Genomic DNA, 16,220 nt, shown 5'->3' on the forward strand with positions numbered 1-16,220 from the left:
ACAGCTGGTACTTGAAGTCTGCCTCTACCCAGTTGGACCTCCAAAGTAGTTTTCCTATAAATTAATTGAGTATATCCCTTTTATTAAACAAAGAAAATACATCTGTCTCAAAAAAAATTAGGGAAAACTGAATCTTTCAGTTTTTATGCAAAACCTGGAATTCCATTACAGTCCTACCTTGTAAAATGAGAAGAGAACAGGTAAAAGAGAAACATAGAACATAACAAGATTTAGAATTCTTCTCATATAAATTTCTTTACCTGACTGTGTTTTCTATACCATGGTGCCTTTGATATGCTAATTAATGCTAACCTGTTAAAATCTGTCTCCTGTTCCCTTCTTTTTGCTGTCTTCATTCCTGTTTCCTTTGAAATGCTCGGTGACTTTCAAAAGCAGTATTGCTTTTGGAATTTCTACCAAGAAACTGATCTGGTTAAATTGTTTTTCATCTGCTCGGGATAGAGTCACAAAACAGCTTTTGCAGTGACGTACACAGCAGGGATTTGGAACTCCATCTTGGAAAGGGCCCAGTGTGAGTTGGGTTTGCAGGCATTTCACCAAAGCACCGAAGAATATAATAAATAAGAATTCTCCCTTGCCAAGGAGTGTTTGCTTGAATTGACTTCTTTTCACTGTTGTTAATTTCTGTTAGCATAAGAAATCGTTCCAGTGGCAATCTGTGATGCACATTTAGCGAGTTTTTTTTCTTCCCTTTCACAGATCGAGAAAACCAATCAATGCTGATCACGTAAGTGGACTTTCTCATTTGAGTCATGCCAGCAAAAATGAACTTTTCTAACTAATATGTTTAGCAGTCTGAAAGGCACTAGATTTGCAGCCCACATTCTAATTTACCAAGCCTGAGAGCCCTGGCATTAAAAGAATGCTGAACATAGGATGTTGCTTTCAAATGAGTCAGACCATTAGTTTAAGTAGCCCCTTACTGTTGACACTGGCTGGCTTTCAGGCAGGGGCTTTTCCAGCCCTACATGGAGATGCCAGTGGTTGAACCTGGAGGCTTCTGCATGTTAAGAAGGTGCTCCACTCCTGAGCTGTGGATCAGTGAATTTTGCTGTTGGATTCTAAAACAGCAAAACTCAAGTTTAAATCTGAGTATGTGAAAGCAGACGAGGCCTTTGCTGCTATTATCTAAAGAAACTAAGAAGAGTCAGCATTCTGCTTCCTACAGGGGCTCACCAGCTGATTTTAGGAAAGCCTCCGGCAGGACATAGAAGCAGTATGACTTTATCTGCTGTTGCCTGCCAGCAGCTTCTATTCAATGGCACACCGGGTGCAGTATGAACTTGCTGATTTTGTTTAGCCATTGATAGACCTGTCCTCCATTTCTATTGGCCTCTCCTCTTTTCTGTAAACTCTGATCAATAGGACAGTTCATAAAGATCATTAGTCATCACTTAGATCATACTAATTGTATTAAAAAGGAAGCAAGCTGGACAAGAGGAATTGCAAAGAAAAGCTAACTGAATAATGTCATTTCCCTTCTGTTTATAGTGGAGAATCTGGTGCCGGCAAGACTGTGAACACAAAACGTGTCATTCAGTATTTTGCCACAGTAGCAGCAATTGGTGAACCGGGTAAAAAGAGTGTAAATATTCAAATGACTTTTTTCTCCTTCTGTGGAAATACGACTTATTACCAGACAGGTGGAAGACATTCTGCCTCAAAGCCACTATAAGTGGCAATTAGCATGATTGTCAATTGCATGGGAGACTGCAAGGTGAAACTGTAACACTTCAGACAGATTCTAAGAACGTAGAGATCACAATTCTTTTCCCACTGTGGTATGCATCAGCATACCCTCCAGAGTTTCAGATGACAAAGGTTCCCAATAATGGGCTTTCGCCTTGTTAGATTACTACGAATTGTATAATACCTTTGGCCATGGCCTGTAAGGCTCCATCAACTAAGGCTGCTTCCAGACCAAGGCTTTCAGAGTATAATTATCCTGTCTTAAACATGGCATGTTCTGATGGAGTCTAGATGTCATCATCTTCCATTTGTAACTTCCATGACTTCTTCCATCCTTTTTTCTTTCCACAAGAAATCCATGAAAGAAAGAAAGATGGAATAGCTGTGCAAAGAACCCGCTTGATAGCACTTGGAGCTGTTCATCTGGAAGTACCCTGAATGGGCACCATTGTTGGAGTAGCTAAATATGGTTATATGAGTATTATTCCAGAAAACAAGAGACTCCCTAATAATTCCCAGGGAAAAGGGAATGTCTCTTAAATTTGTGGTGTAAATATACACCAGGGCAATGAAGGCAGAAAGAACCAGAAATGGTAATGTATAATTGACAACCAGATCCAATTCAGGTTTTGTAATAGTGGCACAAGGACGTCTGCATTAGCTAGTTGTGTCATGGCCCTGGGTGGTACAGGAAAGCCATCGAGGCTCATTAAGTAGTTCCATCAAAGTAGGATGGGATGGAGCAAGGATGGAACATGCACATAGTATCTAGTATTTTGGGCTAGATGAGCCTTTCTCAGCCTGATGGCCTGCAGAAGTTTTTGACTTCAGTCCCAGCCTGCATGGCCAAAAGGCAGGACTACTGGGAGTTGTCCAAAACCTCTTGAAGGCACCATATTGGAGAAGGTTGGGCAAGAGCAAGGGGACAACCTGGAGCCCTTGGCCCAATTTTATGTGGCCCCCAGTCTAATTTCAGAAGCACTCTGCTTATCATTTCATACCTCTGACAAAAATAAATCTCTTCCTTCCCTAGCAGCCCACTTAGGTGCAAAGAAAGAGGTGTGAGAAAGAAGGAAGAGAAAAGAGGCAACCCATATACTAGTGGTACTAGTTCAGCACACTACTTGCTTTGGTCCAGTCCATCACTGGCTTCATACCTGCCCACTATGGATATGTGGACCAGCACTGATTAACCAGAAGCAAATGCATTCGCTGAGCAAAAAAAAGTGTGACCTGGGTTTGGGCTGGACCCTGGAGCATCAGGCTCTGATTCTGAGTGTTTCATCCCAGAATGTGATTTGGATTCAAAGGTTTATCCTGACAGCACTGATTGGTAGCTATGGGCATTATTCATTTGTAGATTCTGGATCTGGCGGAGAGGGAGAGAAGAGGGGTGTGAGAATGCAGAAACTCCTTTTGTGTCTATAGAGAAGATCCTTATGTGCTTCTGTGCCAGTTCTTAATTCAGCACAAAACACTTTAAAGTATTAAAAATTGTTTTAGAAATACCTTTGAAAAATACCAAAGTAACACAAAATGGTACACAGCAGCAGAATACTAACAACAAAAATATCCATATAATATTCACAATAGGTAGTGATAAATGAGGTTGAATTATATTTAGCACTTCTTTAAGCTTTTGTTTCTCTTCTCTTCTCTTCTCTTCTCTTCTCTTCTCTTCTCTTCTCTTCATCTTTCCCTTCAATAGCAACCAGCCACCAAGACTGGGGTAAGTAGATCTGTCAACTGTGATTAAATTTGTATTCCACAAACATTTGCACATGTTCTAGCTGTAAACCTAGATTGACTCAGCTGGAACTTATTTTTATCGCAATTCTATAGTCATTTCTAAATCACACAAATTGTCCGACACTATGAAACTTGTTTCTGTGTACTATCCTGAGCATTTTAAAGCTTTCTAGACCATTTCTAATGAATCTTTTGTAGCTACATTTGTATGGTTATGGTCCATCTGAGTAGTGTTTAAATTTGACTTCTCATATGGCAGAGTATTAGGACAGGTTCCATTCTAGTAATGAAATGGGTGGTGACAGAGGTGTGTTGGGATTGTTTTTTTACACAAACATGCTCCCTTCTTTCTCTTCTAAGCTTTATTATATACCTTCACCATAAATTAAGTTGGTAACAGATATTATTCTAGTAGCCATTGAATTAAGAATCAATTCTATATGGCAAAAGGGTATACGGGGATATACATCTTCTGTATGCCAAGGGAATGGAATTAAATGTTAAGTTTCTTCCACACTACCATATTTATTACACAGTGATGGCAGATATCACTGGAGGTTTCTATCTTCTCCCCAGGTAAAACTACATGCAGGTAGATAAAGCCAATGGAAGAAACGTTTGAACACAATGTGCTCCTCACTATGAGAAGGAATCACCCAGAACTACCCTCAGATTCTGAACGCAGAGCACTGCCATAACTTCCTAACTGGATTTTATTGCCACTAAGAATACAGAAAATATTTATATAGAATTAGAAAACACACAGATGAAATGTTGTGGCATTATCTGACTTGCAACCATGTATACTAATTATGCCAGGGTCAGAGGTGCAGCACTGCTACCATATCCTGCTCAGCCCAGGAGGCGAAGGGAAAACAAACTACCAGGGAATCCAAAAGGGGTGTCAGCATGGCAGATGCACCCACATTATCCCTAGAAACTCCATCGGGGGTGGTAGCAAGTCAGAGACTATGCCAGTGACACCCAAAGAACTCGTAAGAGCTGCAGTACACCACTCGTGCATCTCACTTAGCCAACGCACAAGACAATACCATAGTGCCTGCCCTTTATCAGCTTCAGTGGCATGCCCAGTCATGGTTGTGCTACTGCGAGTCCACAACCATCCCGACAGACAGCGCTTTCAATCCCCTTATTCTCCTTACAAGTGTCCCTTTGGAATGAAACACAAAGAGGAGAAAGGAAAGCTCCTGCGACTCCCTTGTAACTCCCCGGGCAAGAGTTCTGCACAGAAACAGCTGATCCCCACCAGGGGAATATCTCCATCCATCTTGGGCAGAGAGGGAGTCATGCTGGGAGCAAAGCAGAAGGAATTTCCTGGACCCACAAATACACCATCAGCTCCACGGAAGAGTACGTGCAGCTGACAGACGTTATATCTATCATGGGACATTTGTCTTTCCTCCACCCCCGATCTTAATGCCTGGTTGCAAAGGCTGTGAGCACCAGATCAGCAGGAGATGACCGCTCCAATCTTGTGCTTGTTGGTGCAGCAAAGTTTCCATCAAACTTTCAAGTGGTTCTGCATGTGGATTATGAGTATAAGAGTGAGGCCTAAATGTACCTCAACTTTTTATATTGTAAGGGGACACTGGAAGATCAAATCATCCAAGCCAACCCAGCCTTGGAAGCCTTTGGGAATGCCAAAACCCTGAGAAATGACAACTCCTCACGCTTTGTAAGTATGCTTAATTGCTACAGGGGTTTACCAGTGGGTGATGCAGAGGTTAAACAAATTATCCCTGATGATACTGGCTTCAAGTCTAGCTTGTAGCCCACTTTCTTCTTCCTAACTTTTGGCAATACCATATTTCCTATTCTGTTCAAATAAATGAACGGTTTTCAGCATCTCATTTGGTCTGAAGACCACTACAGTCTTTGGCTACTTACTGAAATCTCTCAGCACAAGGGTTTTCCTGTGTGGCATTGGCTGCAGTACCACTCAGTGCATTGCTGGGAGCTGCCAGACAAGCTTTGTGTGGTACTGCACCTGCAGCTTGTGGATTACACTTTTGCATCTCTGATTAATGCATCAAAATAGCCCATGCATAAGATGTTGTGGTACAGCAGATGTAGACGCACAGATGCATGTGCTGGCTGGCCGGGTGGATGGGGCTGATGGGGCAAAGCAGCAGAACTACAGCAGGACTGCAGCACAAGCTCCCATTAATAAAAGAGAGCTCAGCACAGTGTAAGTGAAGTACACAAGGCATCTGTAACACAACCCCCCAGCGATGCAGCAAAAGCTTGAGACAACAGAGTGGATTGTGGTTCTAATTATGGCACGTGGGATGCAAGGCTGAAGAAACCACAGCCTGTCTCCACAGATCATGCATGTAACAAGGACGAAGGAGACTGCAGCATGTCCACAGACACCTGGAAATTACATAATCTATTATGAACAGATTTTATGTATTCAGCCTCTCTTGGAATAAATGGGATGATAAAGCTTGTCTTCCTAAATGGAATGATCAGAATCATTCGACTGATTGTATCCATTGCACCATTTAGCTCAATCCCCTATGCTAAAACAGGATAAATATATCACAAGCACTCACAAATAGAAGGCTTGTCTTTTGTTTCACTTTCCTGAAGGAGCAAATTTCCCAACTGCCATTGGCAGATTATTCCATTGCAAAACAGCTCTTCACCTATATCTACCTTCTTTTATCTGAGATGAATTGGAGGACAATCATCACATAAAAGGAACCACACTGAATCAGGTCAAAGGCCCATGTGCTATGTGCTGTCCAGCAGAGTGGCCAACCAGATACCCCAGTGGGAGAAGCCCAGGAATGGGGCATTAGTGCCATGGCATCTTCCTGCTCAGTTTTGGAGCAACTGGTGTGCAGAAGCATTCTGCCTCCATTCTGGCAGTGGTGATAGTAGTAGTCATTGATAGATTTATCCTAGGGGTCTATTGGAAGAGAAGGGAAGGCAGCTGCAGGAGGCGCAAGATAAATCATATGCTGTCCTCCCTAGTTTCCTCCCCTTCCTACCCTTGGAACTCCTCCTTTCCATGGACAAATCTTTGACCTTTGAGAGGCAGCAGCACATTTCTCTCCATGCTGTCTTCAAAGGGGAGATCAGAACATGTTCTGAACTATCTTATGCTTCCTGGGATGCTTACCCAGAAACCACAGAATTGCTCTTTATATTATACTCTGTTTAATGGAACATCCATAGTGCCTATTATCATGTCAAAATTCTAGTAACATGTAAGTTTTGTGTTGATTACATAACATGTATCTATATGGTATGTGCATGTCTTTTCTATTATAAATATGTGATCTTTCTCACAAATTAGGGTAAATTTATCAGAATCCATTTTGGAACCACAGGCAAGCTCTCATCTGCTGATATTGAAATCTGTAAGTCTCATGTTAATTTCTATAATGACCTGAGCTATGTATTCTGTTTGCAAGTTTCCACTTATTGCTCAAGCTAACTCTTCACTATCCAACCAGATCTACTAGAGAAATCTCGAGTTATTTTTCAGCAACCAGGAGAAAGGGATTACCATATCTTTTACCAGATCTTGTCAGGAAAGAAAGCAGAACTGCAAGGTAAGAGCAAAGATGGACATGGTATGTGGATACTGAGAGATGGGACCTGTGTGAATAGATGAGCAAGCAGAGGAGTGAAGAATATAATTATGTTAAATAGGCTTATCTGAACTGATTAACACTGTAGCAATAAAGAGCTGAAGAGTGAAAATAGATGACTTGCAGAACACTGTTAGGTTAAATGGATTATTTTACCTTTTAAAATAAATTAAAGGTGCAATCAGCTCCCTCTTCAAGAAATGGTCACAATCATTTAACATCTATTTTAATTAGCTATTTAATCTTCTTTTTGTCCATGATTCATCCTATGTTCTTGCTGCTAAGACTTCTACGTGAATCCAGCAAGCCAAAATGACACATGGACTCCCTTGAGTGATATTCAATATGTCCAATGTGGGATTATACACACACACACACACGCACGCACCACAAAACATTGGACCCCTGGTTACAGGTACTTTGGAGAGGCCATCGCTTGGTGGCTGAGCTTATGCTTGGCATGCAAGTGATTCCAGCTTCAATCTCTGGCATCTCTAGTTTAAAAAGTGGCTAGATGGCTGGTAAGGGGAAAGACTGAGATCCTGGACAACCATTGACAGTCAGAATAAACAACGCTAACTAGATGGGGTTTGACTTAGCTTAAGGTAGCTTCTCACGTACCTGGGTGGTTGCCGATATCCAGCACTGGGGATGGTTCAGACAGTTCCTGTCGCTGGATGCCCAACACATGATAACGAGGTCTCTATCAATCTTGTCACTGTGGATGAAAATGTGCCTTCCCATTCCTTTTGTGGTCCACACTGCCACTTGAAACTGGTATCCCATTATTATGTTTGCCTATCTCTAGCCTCAAGGACAGGGCTTTGCCTGTGACACTTTTCTGTTCATCACATTTAGACACAGCGACTGTGAGGTGATACAGATTGCTAGAGCTCCCCAGCTCAGTAGGGCTTCTGGTAGGACAGCAAAGCATCTCTTTATCTCTGTGCTGAAATGCTGCTTGGCAGAAGCAGTAATAATCTCATTTGAGTTCTTGTCATCCAGGCAGAGTGGCCCATCTGCTAAACCCTTAACCCAGTTAGCCTTTACTGTGGTCTAATTAAGGCAGATTAGAGGAACTGTTTCATAGTAATTTTGTGCTAACAGGATTTGGACGCAAATATTGTACTGTGAAAATGTACCTTCCATGGTGAATTTATTCCTGTGCTAAACCCATTGGCTGAGATCATTGCCTGCTTAAGCCACCATCCAAACACTTCATTTCACTGTATTTATTGCTTTTCTGTACTACGCAATAATCAAAGCCCTCTGAATGATTTACGAAGATTAAAAACCTTTCAAATACAATATTGTAATGTAATACAAACCCATTTACACACATACACAATTTTATCAACTTAGCATCCTGAGACCTAGTAAAAATTCTGTTATGGGCTATCAAATGCCTGAGCCTACAGAAAGGACTTAATTTAGGATGGCTGTACCTAAGAGGCCTTTTCATTAATCCGGGGATTCTGTCCTGTGCCGCAAATGTGATCTTGTGCGCCAAAAAGATTTGTGGGAAAAGTAGGAGGCATTTGAAATATGTGTAGGAGGAATGACTTTAAAAAAATCTCTGTGGAGATGCAAAGGAGTGAATAAGTAGGGATTTATTTATTTTTTTTTTAAGGGGGAAAAATAACAGCTCCTCCTACCTCCTCACAAAAATTCATGGGAAAGGATCTGAGGGAGGGGGGATTGTAATGCTGCTGCCATTTTCCCACCACCCATGGGGTAAGGCTAACGGAATCAGTAAGCACATTCTCCTTCCTGCAAAAGTAATTCCCAAAATCTCTGCTATTTTTCTCAAGAGTAAGCATAATTTAAATCAGTGTGGTTTACATCTGAGTTAGGCCCTTGAAAATAGTGTGATTTCTTTCTGAGTACACATGCATTTTCAGGCTTGAAAAGACATTGCAAACTTTATTTGTATAAAGGATGGGAGGAGAGGGAGAATAAACAGACAGAGAGAAGCTGTGGGAGTGATGAAGGAGGTGGGAAAGCAGATGAAGGATCTCTGTCAAGTTGTTGCTACTTTGCAAAAGTCCCAGCTGGTCATATCCTCTCCCCCACACAATGCCATCCTTGTAGCCTCAGAACACTACCACAAGTTTAGCACACACTGAAGTATATACCAGGAAAAGGCTGCAACATATACAACAGTTGTGATGTAATTGGCCTGCAAAAATCTGGAATATAATGGCAGAAATAGCACCATATGACATGCCAGTGAGTCAGGCTTTACAATGCCAGTAAAAACGCTGAGTGTTAATCCAGACCCAGTGCCAAAAAGATGACAAACATTGGCACCAGCTGCACAGCATTAGGGAGATAATGTTGTTGGTTACAATCAGGTTTTTGCAGGTGATCCTAGTGCAGGTTAGAGTAAGTTACCAGCAAAAATAATTTGTATAAAGCAGTCCCTCTTTTCTGAGCACATACTGTTGGCTAAACAAAAACTCTAAATTCACTTTTCTCTTGAATTTTAGCTAATTGAGTTTGTTGTTGCTTCTCTTTGTTGTGGGGTCAGCTGAAGAGTCCTGGAAGGACTGAGGCTTTTTGGTGGCCTGCACAAGCATCCTTTATCAATGTGGCAGAGGAAGGGCTGCCTTGGTGCTGTGCCAACACACAAGGCTGTTGACCATGTGAAGTGAGCATTATAAGCAGATGAGATATTAGCTGGCCCTGTGCAGAGACTTGTGATTATCTGAACACTCACATACCATAATTTTGTAGCTTCCATGCAGCTTGGAATCCAGGCTCTCTGACAACACCATATGGGATCAGAAGTGAGTTAGCACTACAGCAAATGTGTAGAATTTGCAGCACTTCAGCTGTTCCTGGCCTGCAACTCCCATCAGCATAAGAAGCGGTGATGGGAACTGTACTCCAACAACATCTGGGGAGCTATATATTTCTCATCCTTGTGCCATCATCTGTATTAGTTCTGGGAAAGCAAGAGCTGATGCTGAAAGTCACATAGAGGAGTCAGGAGATATACTTCTCAATAGACCAGATCTCAAGAAGAGATGCTGTTTTAACTTTTGTTCATCTGCAGACATGCTACTGGTGTCAACCAACCCTTATGACTACCACATCTGCTCACAAGGTGTAGTTACTGTGGACAATTTAGATGATGGAGAAGAGCTGATGGCAACTGATGTAAGATACTTGTTAGATACTTGCTGTTTGTCAGAAGGCATAAATCTGTTATGGAAATTTCTTTCATGTGCCTTTGGTTTTATTTTCATTGATGTTGTAGCAGTAAATTTGAACCAATACACACCCAATTCATGGAAATTGTACCATAGTAGAGGGAAGCTGATCATCAGTCTGCAGCTAAGCCAGGGTGTGCAGGTGTTATCGCCAATATTCTGACTGGATTTAACATGGGACATTCTTAGCCTAATTATTTTTATAATGTCAGTACAGACATGCTGTCACAGCTTTAGAGTTTCATTATCTTTTGGATGCAGAGGGGAAAAACCTTCCCAAACCTATACCTGTGTCCAGATATTGTGAAAAGTCAACAGTAAATTTATGTAATGATATACCAGCTTTAATAATTCTTAGATCTTAATCATCCATGTCTGGAAAAGTGCCTGTGGTCAGTTTCTTTTTCATGAAAAATAAGTGAGTGCCAGCAATACCAAGACAAAGACATCTGGTATAAACAGTCCACTTTGCTTTAAGTAAGATCTATATAAAGATCAACCGTGCATCACTGCAATCTCTATTAAGTAACCCCTTCTAGTTCCCTGCATATAGCAAATATGATTGCTGCAGAGGCAAGCAAAGGTATTTTGGCCTACTGTTCCCCAGCATTTAATTTTTCCTAAGAACTACCAGAGAATCCCAGGGTGGTGTTGTGGATGGAAGTTTAATTAATTTTATACTTATTTTAAAACTATGGGAGTTTTATATTTTTCATAATGGTTTTTTCATGCTTTTAACCTTGTTCTGTACATTTGGGAAATAGAACAGGTTGAAAATAAATAGACACCTCTTGTACCACTAGTTCCTGTTTTGAAAGATCAATACCAATGTACAAGCACAAACACTAGCCGTGTAGCAAGAGAGCTCTAGAAAATAAAGTCACATATTGTTTCAGAGGCAAGTGACAAAATGTCTTGTTCTTTTTTACTTTCCACAGCAAGCCATGGATATTTTGGGTTTTGTTGCAGAAGAAAAATACGGTGCCTACAAGCTCACAGGTGCCATTATGCACTTTGGAAATATGAAATTTAAACAGAGACCCAGGGAGGAGCAGGCCGAGGCTGATGGCACTGAAAGTAAGTGCCTCCTTGTCTGCTCACTCACCATGTTAGGCTGCAAGCCTACTTCATTTCTGATCTATGCTCTTGGGTCATTGCTCACACACTGAAAGCCTTGCAGATGGAACCCATTTGTGTGGATGCCGCATAGAAAGAATCACATTCTAAGATCCCTCACCACGTCCTGCTTGCACTTGAATGCATGGTGCAGCAGAGGGTGGGTGCTTCCATGGCTGGCCTCCATGCATTCAACGTAGTGCCCGGAAGAGTCCCCTGATGCACAAACGCTCTCAATAGCATCTCTTCCCATTCCCATGGGGAGAACTGTCCATGCACACAGCTGTACACATGGGGACCCCTGCAGACTTACGAAGCACCAAAAAGTAGGAAATGCAGCAGCAAATAGGAAGAGAAAGAGATCCGGAGGGAAGTGGGGAGGAGATGTGCTCTTCCTTTAGCAGAATTCTAGGACAGAGTATCATCCCATGAAGCAAAGTGGCGAGAGGCTGGGGAAAGATAAACCCATTCCTGGTTGTCACTTTATATATTCTACATTCAGTTCATATAGAAACATAAGAACAGCTGTGTACTGTCTTGTTTTATTGTCTTCCACTCATGGTCTTAATTGTTGCTTTTATTGTTATCATATGTTTTAATATATAACATTAAATGTGATCCGCTTAGAGGGCCCACAGGGTGTTTATCAGGAAATCAGTCAGTCAGTCAGTCAGTCAGTCAGTCAGTCAAATAAAGAAGATCCATGCTGGATCAGGCCAAAGATCCATCTATTCCAGCTTCCTGTTTATACCCTGGCCAAACAGCTGCCCCACAGGAAAGCCACAAGCAGAACGTGAGTGCTCTGTGCTTTGCAAAGTATTTCTTCTTATCTCTCTTCAGCCTGCCGCTCTTCAGCTTCATGGGATAACCAGAGGTCCTGGTATGATGAGAGAAAGAAAAACATCCCCTGTCCACTTTCTCCCCATCATGCTCACTGTCATGCAACACCATTCTCACCTTTTTCTGAGTTAAACAGTACCAGGCATAACCATACCTTATATGGGGCTTGCACCAGGCCTTTGATCATTTTTTGTTTTTTTCTTTATTTATTTGCACCATTTATATACCACTAAATATTTAAAATTCCCCAAGTGGTTTCCATATAAATATTAAAAACCATAATTAAAATCACATTTAAAATGCAATTTTACATCAGTACAATACAACACAATTGCAGTAATGATTATTTTAAGAGTAATAGTGCCCTTTTCTATGATCCAATCTTGTCCTCTCGTTCTCACCCTCATTATTTCTATATGACTGGGATCTGTATTCCACACAAAGACAAGAATACTCTCTTGTCAAGCACAGCAGTAGCAGTTCCAGTACAGATGCTGGAGATGAGATAAAGTGATTTTAGGAAGGATCCATAATCTATAAGTCTAAGGTGTTTTTCGTAAATGAAATGTTATATAAAATATAATTGCAGTGCACTGTGAATGCAAGCTAGGATTGCAATTTAAGTAATATAATGTTTAAATGTTTTGTTTTATATTTGGAATTATTTTCATGCATTATTGTTTTAAATATTAGACTCTTTCCTAGATTAGAACTAATTATCCATTTGAAAAATATCCAATCTCAAATCAATCAGTCTCTTGAAATGCTGTCACTTTCTACCAGGTGCTGACAAAGCTGCTTACCTGATGGGAGTTAACTCCTCTGATTTGCTGAAGGGTTTAGTGCATCCAAGAGTGAAAGTTGGAAATGAGTATGTGACCAAAGGCCAAAATGTGGAACAGGTGAGAAGGTATTTAGACTACATGGTCCAATATAGTACTCACTGCATGCACACTGATTTCACTTATCTGGGGGCTCCATTTCTGCCATCACTTAGTACCTGGCCAGGTACTTCATGGTCAGCACCTGAATGGACAGGTCAGCAGCTGGAGCATACAACAGGCAACATCTGCCCACAGACTGAAGCCAGATGAGCTGGGGAGAGGCCTTATGAAGACCTGAATTCTCCTGAGACTTGGCATGATCTTAAGACACTTCAGATGAGATTTAGAGTGGCCTGTACAGAATGCCCCTGTCCTTATGGCCCAGCATCAGTCTGCCAGGAGCTATTGCCTGGTATCTGTTGCTTTCTCTTTTGATTACCATGCAGCAATTGTAGCATGTCAATTCTTGCAACAAGTTGTCAGGTATGTTGGGCTGAGAGTCTGTGACTAGCCTAAAGCCACCTGCTGAGTTCCATTGCTGAGTGAGGACAAGATCCAAAATTGCCCCAGCCCCAGACCTACACTCTTAACCATTACAGCACACTCCATGAAAGTATTATTCATGCATGTATTACAGCGCTCAAGTCCACAATTACACTGAAGAATCGGGAAAACAATATAATATTTGAGCACCTAAGGAAATGGGCAAATTTCAGCTCAACCAAGAAACATTTTGTTTTAAACTGAGGTTTCCACATTTCCTATTTTGTAGTTGGGAAACAGAAAAGAGGAAGAAATTTATTTTATCAAAGCTATATGATAGAATTTAGCTATATAATTCTAGCTATATGGTAGATAAAGAACAAAATTTTGATTTGGACCAACTCCATTTGTTTATTGTTTTATTGCACTGTACAATTGTATTGTAGATCTAAACCCAGACAGCTGTTGGAGCTTAAACAGGAAGGTGAGATGCCCAAGGTGACTGTTGCCGGTCATCTTGTGATGTTGAGGTTGAGTTCTTGATGATTTATCTGGTCATTCTTTCACTTCTTGGCTGTAGGTTACCTATGCAGTTGGGGCCTTATCCAAGGCAGTGTATGACAGAATGTTCAAATGGCTGGTTGCCCGCATCAATAAGACCTTGGACACAAAGTTACCAAGACAATTCTTCATTGGAGTGTTGGACATTGCTGGCTTTGAGATCTTTGATGTGAGTAGCTGATACCAATCCTACACACATACTTTAACCATATGTTTTAATTTTAATCAATTCAATTAATGTGCTGAAAGAGTCACTTTATACATGTCCTATAGCTTTCCCAATTTATCAGGCAAGAACTTTGTAGAATCTGCAGAATATATACCATTGACAAAAATGCATACCTTAGAAAGCAGGACACAATAACTAAAGTTATTACCTTGTCCTTCATTTCCTTTTAGCTATCCAAAGCACAGTGTATGCCTAACTCTGCATCAGCTCCTCAGCCATTGTAGAACTGAACATCTTGTGCTTATAACCAAAAACTTGTGTAATGAAAATGCTCCAGCCTGAAACTAGGAAAAGTTATTTGGCTTTAAGTCCTCTTGAAAGCTCTAACCAAGATTTGCTTCAGTGGGAATTAAGCAGGACTAGCTTTTTGTGAAATAGGGTTTGGGGAAATATGCTTGAATAATTGTTCTTGGCACACTTTGATAATTAATTCAGTGGTCCTTGGTTGTATCCAAATCTGGAAGTTAAGCAGTCATTTTCCATGCATTTAAACAGAAGCTAAAGTGAATGAAAGACATGTATGTGCCTGGGGTGGGAGTGGGGTGAGTGCAGATAAAGAGAAGATATATAAACATATATGGTATAAACTTGGGCTACATTTATTTAAGAACATCTGCAAAGTGGAACCAGTGCTGGTACATGATCTGTTCCAGCAGCTTACCTATCTGTGTACTGGATGAGGCATCCTAGTCCTACGGAGCAGTATCTCCAGAATTGCCACTCTGCAGGTCTACACCTTACATGAGCTGGGAGGACTGCCCATTTCACCCCCTCCTCAAAATCTTGAGCAAGGGAAGTGAGTTAGCCTCAAAGGCAGCTGGGCTTCTACTCACTGATTTCACTGAGTGGGCATTGTCTGTCCCAGGAAAGGTACCTCCAGATGCTCACCAACTGAATATGCCCGTCAGGGCCCCAACAACCTGCCCATCTCTGCCAAAATATGCAACCAAATTAAACTATGAACAAAATTAGCTATAAACCAATCAGGTTAACCAATGAAAATAAAAAACCCGTCCCTGTTTACAGTCTAGTGAGGATCCATTGCCCACTTCCAGTGAGTCATAAGGTCAACATTCCTACTTGGCCCCAAAAACTAACTAGCAAAGCCTATACCAATTAAAATGAGGTAGGGAGCTAAAAAAAAAATAACCAAGAGGCCATGCGCTGGGTTCTAGAGGATAATATCACCCATAAGTCCTACCGTTCAGCCATGCAAGCAGTGTGCAATCCCAGCTCTCTCCTCTCTTCCTTCTCTAGGCTCGCAGTGTCCTCCCTCCTCCTAGACAAGCCAAATGCAGGAGAAGAAATTCAAGCCTTATAGTCATGATGGGTATATTTGGCTCAGTATTTTTGTCTGACCCTGTGCGAAATGAATTTTATTCCTTCCTCCCATAGTATAACAGCTTTGAGCAACTTTGCATCAACTTCACAAATGAAAAGCTGCAACAATTTTTCAATCATCACATGTTTGTCCTGGAGCAAGAAGAGTACAAAAAGGAAGGCATTGAATGGGTATTCATTGACTTTGGACTGGATTTACAGGCCTGCATTGATCTCATTGAAAAGGTATGAGTTTCTTAAAACCACCATGGCTTGTATTCTCTCAACCCAGCCAGTCTCTGGTAGGAAGAATTTTAAGCTAAAACAGGCTGGTATTGTGAGAAGTTTTGGCTCTGTTCTTTTGGCTTTTGGTCCCAGTTATTTTACCTCTGATCCTGCCCACCACTAAAATACAGTTTCTAAGAGCTTCTTCAACCATTGGGCTAAATGAGGTTCAAGACTGCTGGGTTACAGTGTCTGATAAGGCCCCGAGAGATTCAGGCTACTGTCGCTTGTTGCTTGAGCTGTGGCCAGTCCTTATCTTTGAGCT

The 16,220-nt window shown here is 41.3% G+C and overlaps 1 protein-coding gene across 1 annotated transcript in view; it reads left to right on the top strand.

Moving 5' to 3' along the window:
- Positions 1-16,220, top strand: part of MYH15 (myosin heavy chain 15) — a 92,760-nt gene that overhangs the window by 16,133 nt on the left and 60,407 nt on the right. Inside the window, exons 6-16 of the mRNA XM_044441486.1 lie at positions 721-748; positions 1,513-1,606; positions 3,419-3,439; positions 5,063-5,155; positions 6,785-6,848; positions 6,945-7,043; positions 10,141-10,244; positions 11,236-11,374; positions 13,037-13,155; positions 14,141-14,290; positions 15,746-15,916. Of these exons, the coding sequence (XP_044297421.1) occupies positions 721-748; positions 1,513-1,606; positions 3,419-3,439; positions 5,063-5,155; positions 6,785-6,848; positions 6,945-7,043; positions 10,141-10,244; positions 11,236-11,374; positions 13,037-13,155; positions 14,141-14,290; positions 15,746-15,916 (1,082 nt within the window). The remainder of the gene's footprint in view (positions 1-720; positions 749-1,512; positions 1,607-3,418; positions 3,440-5,062; positions 5,156-6,784; positions 6,849-6,944; positions 7,044-10,140; positions 10,245-11,235; positions 11,375-13,036; positions 13,156-14,140; positions 14,291-15,745; positions 15,917-16,220) is intronic.

The sequence above is a fragment of the Varanus komodoensis genome, unplaced genomic scaffold, assembly GCF_004798865.1.
Source record: "Varanus komodoensis strain SLA01 unplaced genomic scaffold, ASM479886v1 scaffold4, whole genome shotgun sequence".
NCBI lineage: Eukaryota > Metazoa > Chordata > Lepidosauria > Squamata > Varanidae > Varanus > Varanus komodoensis.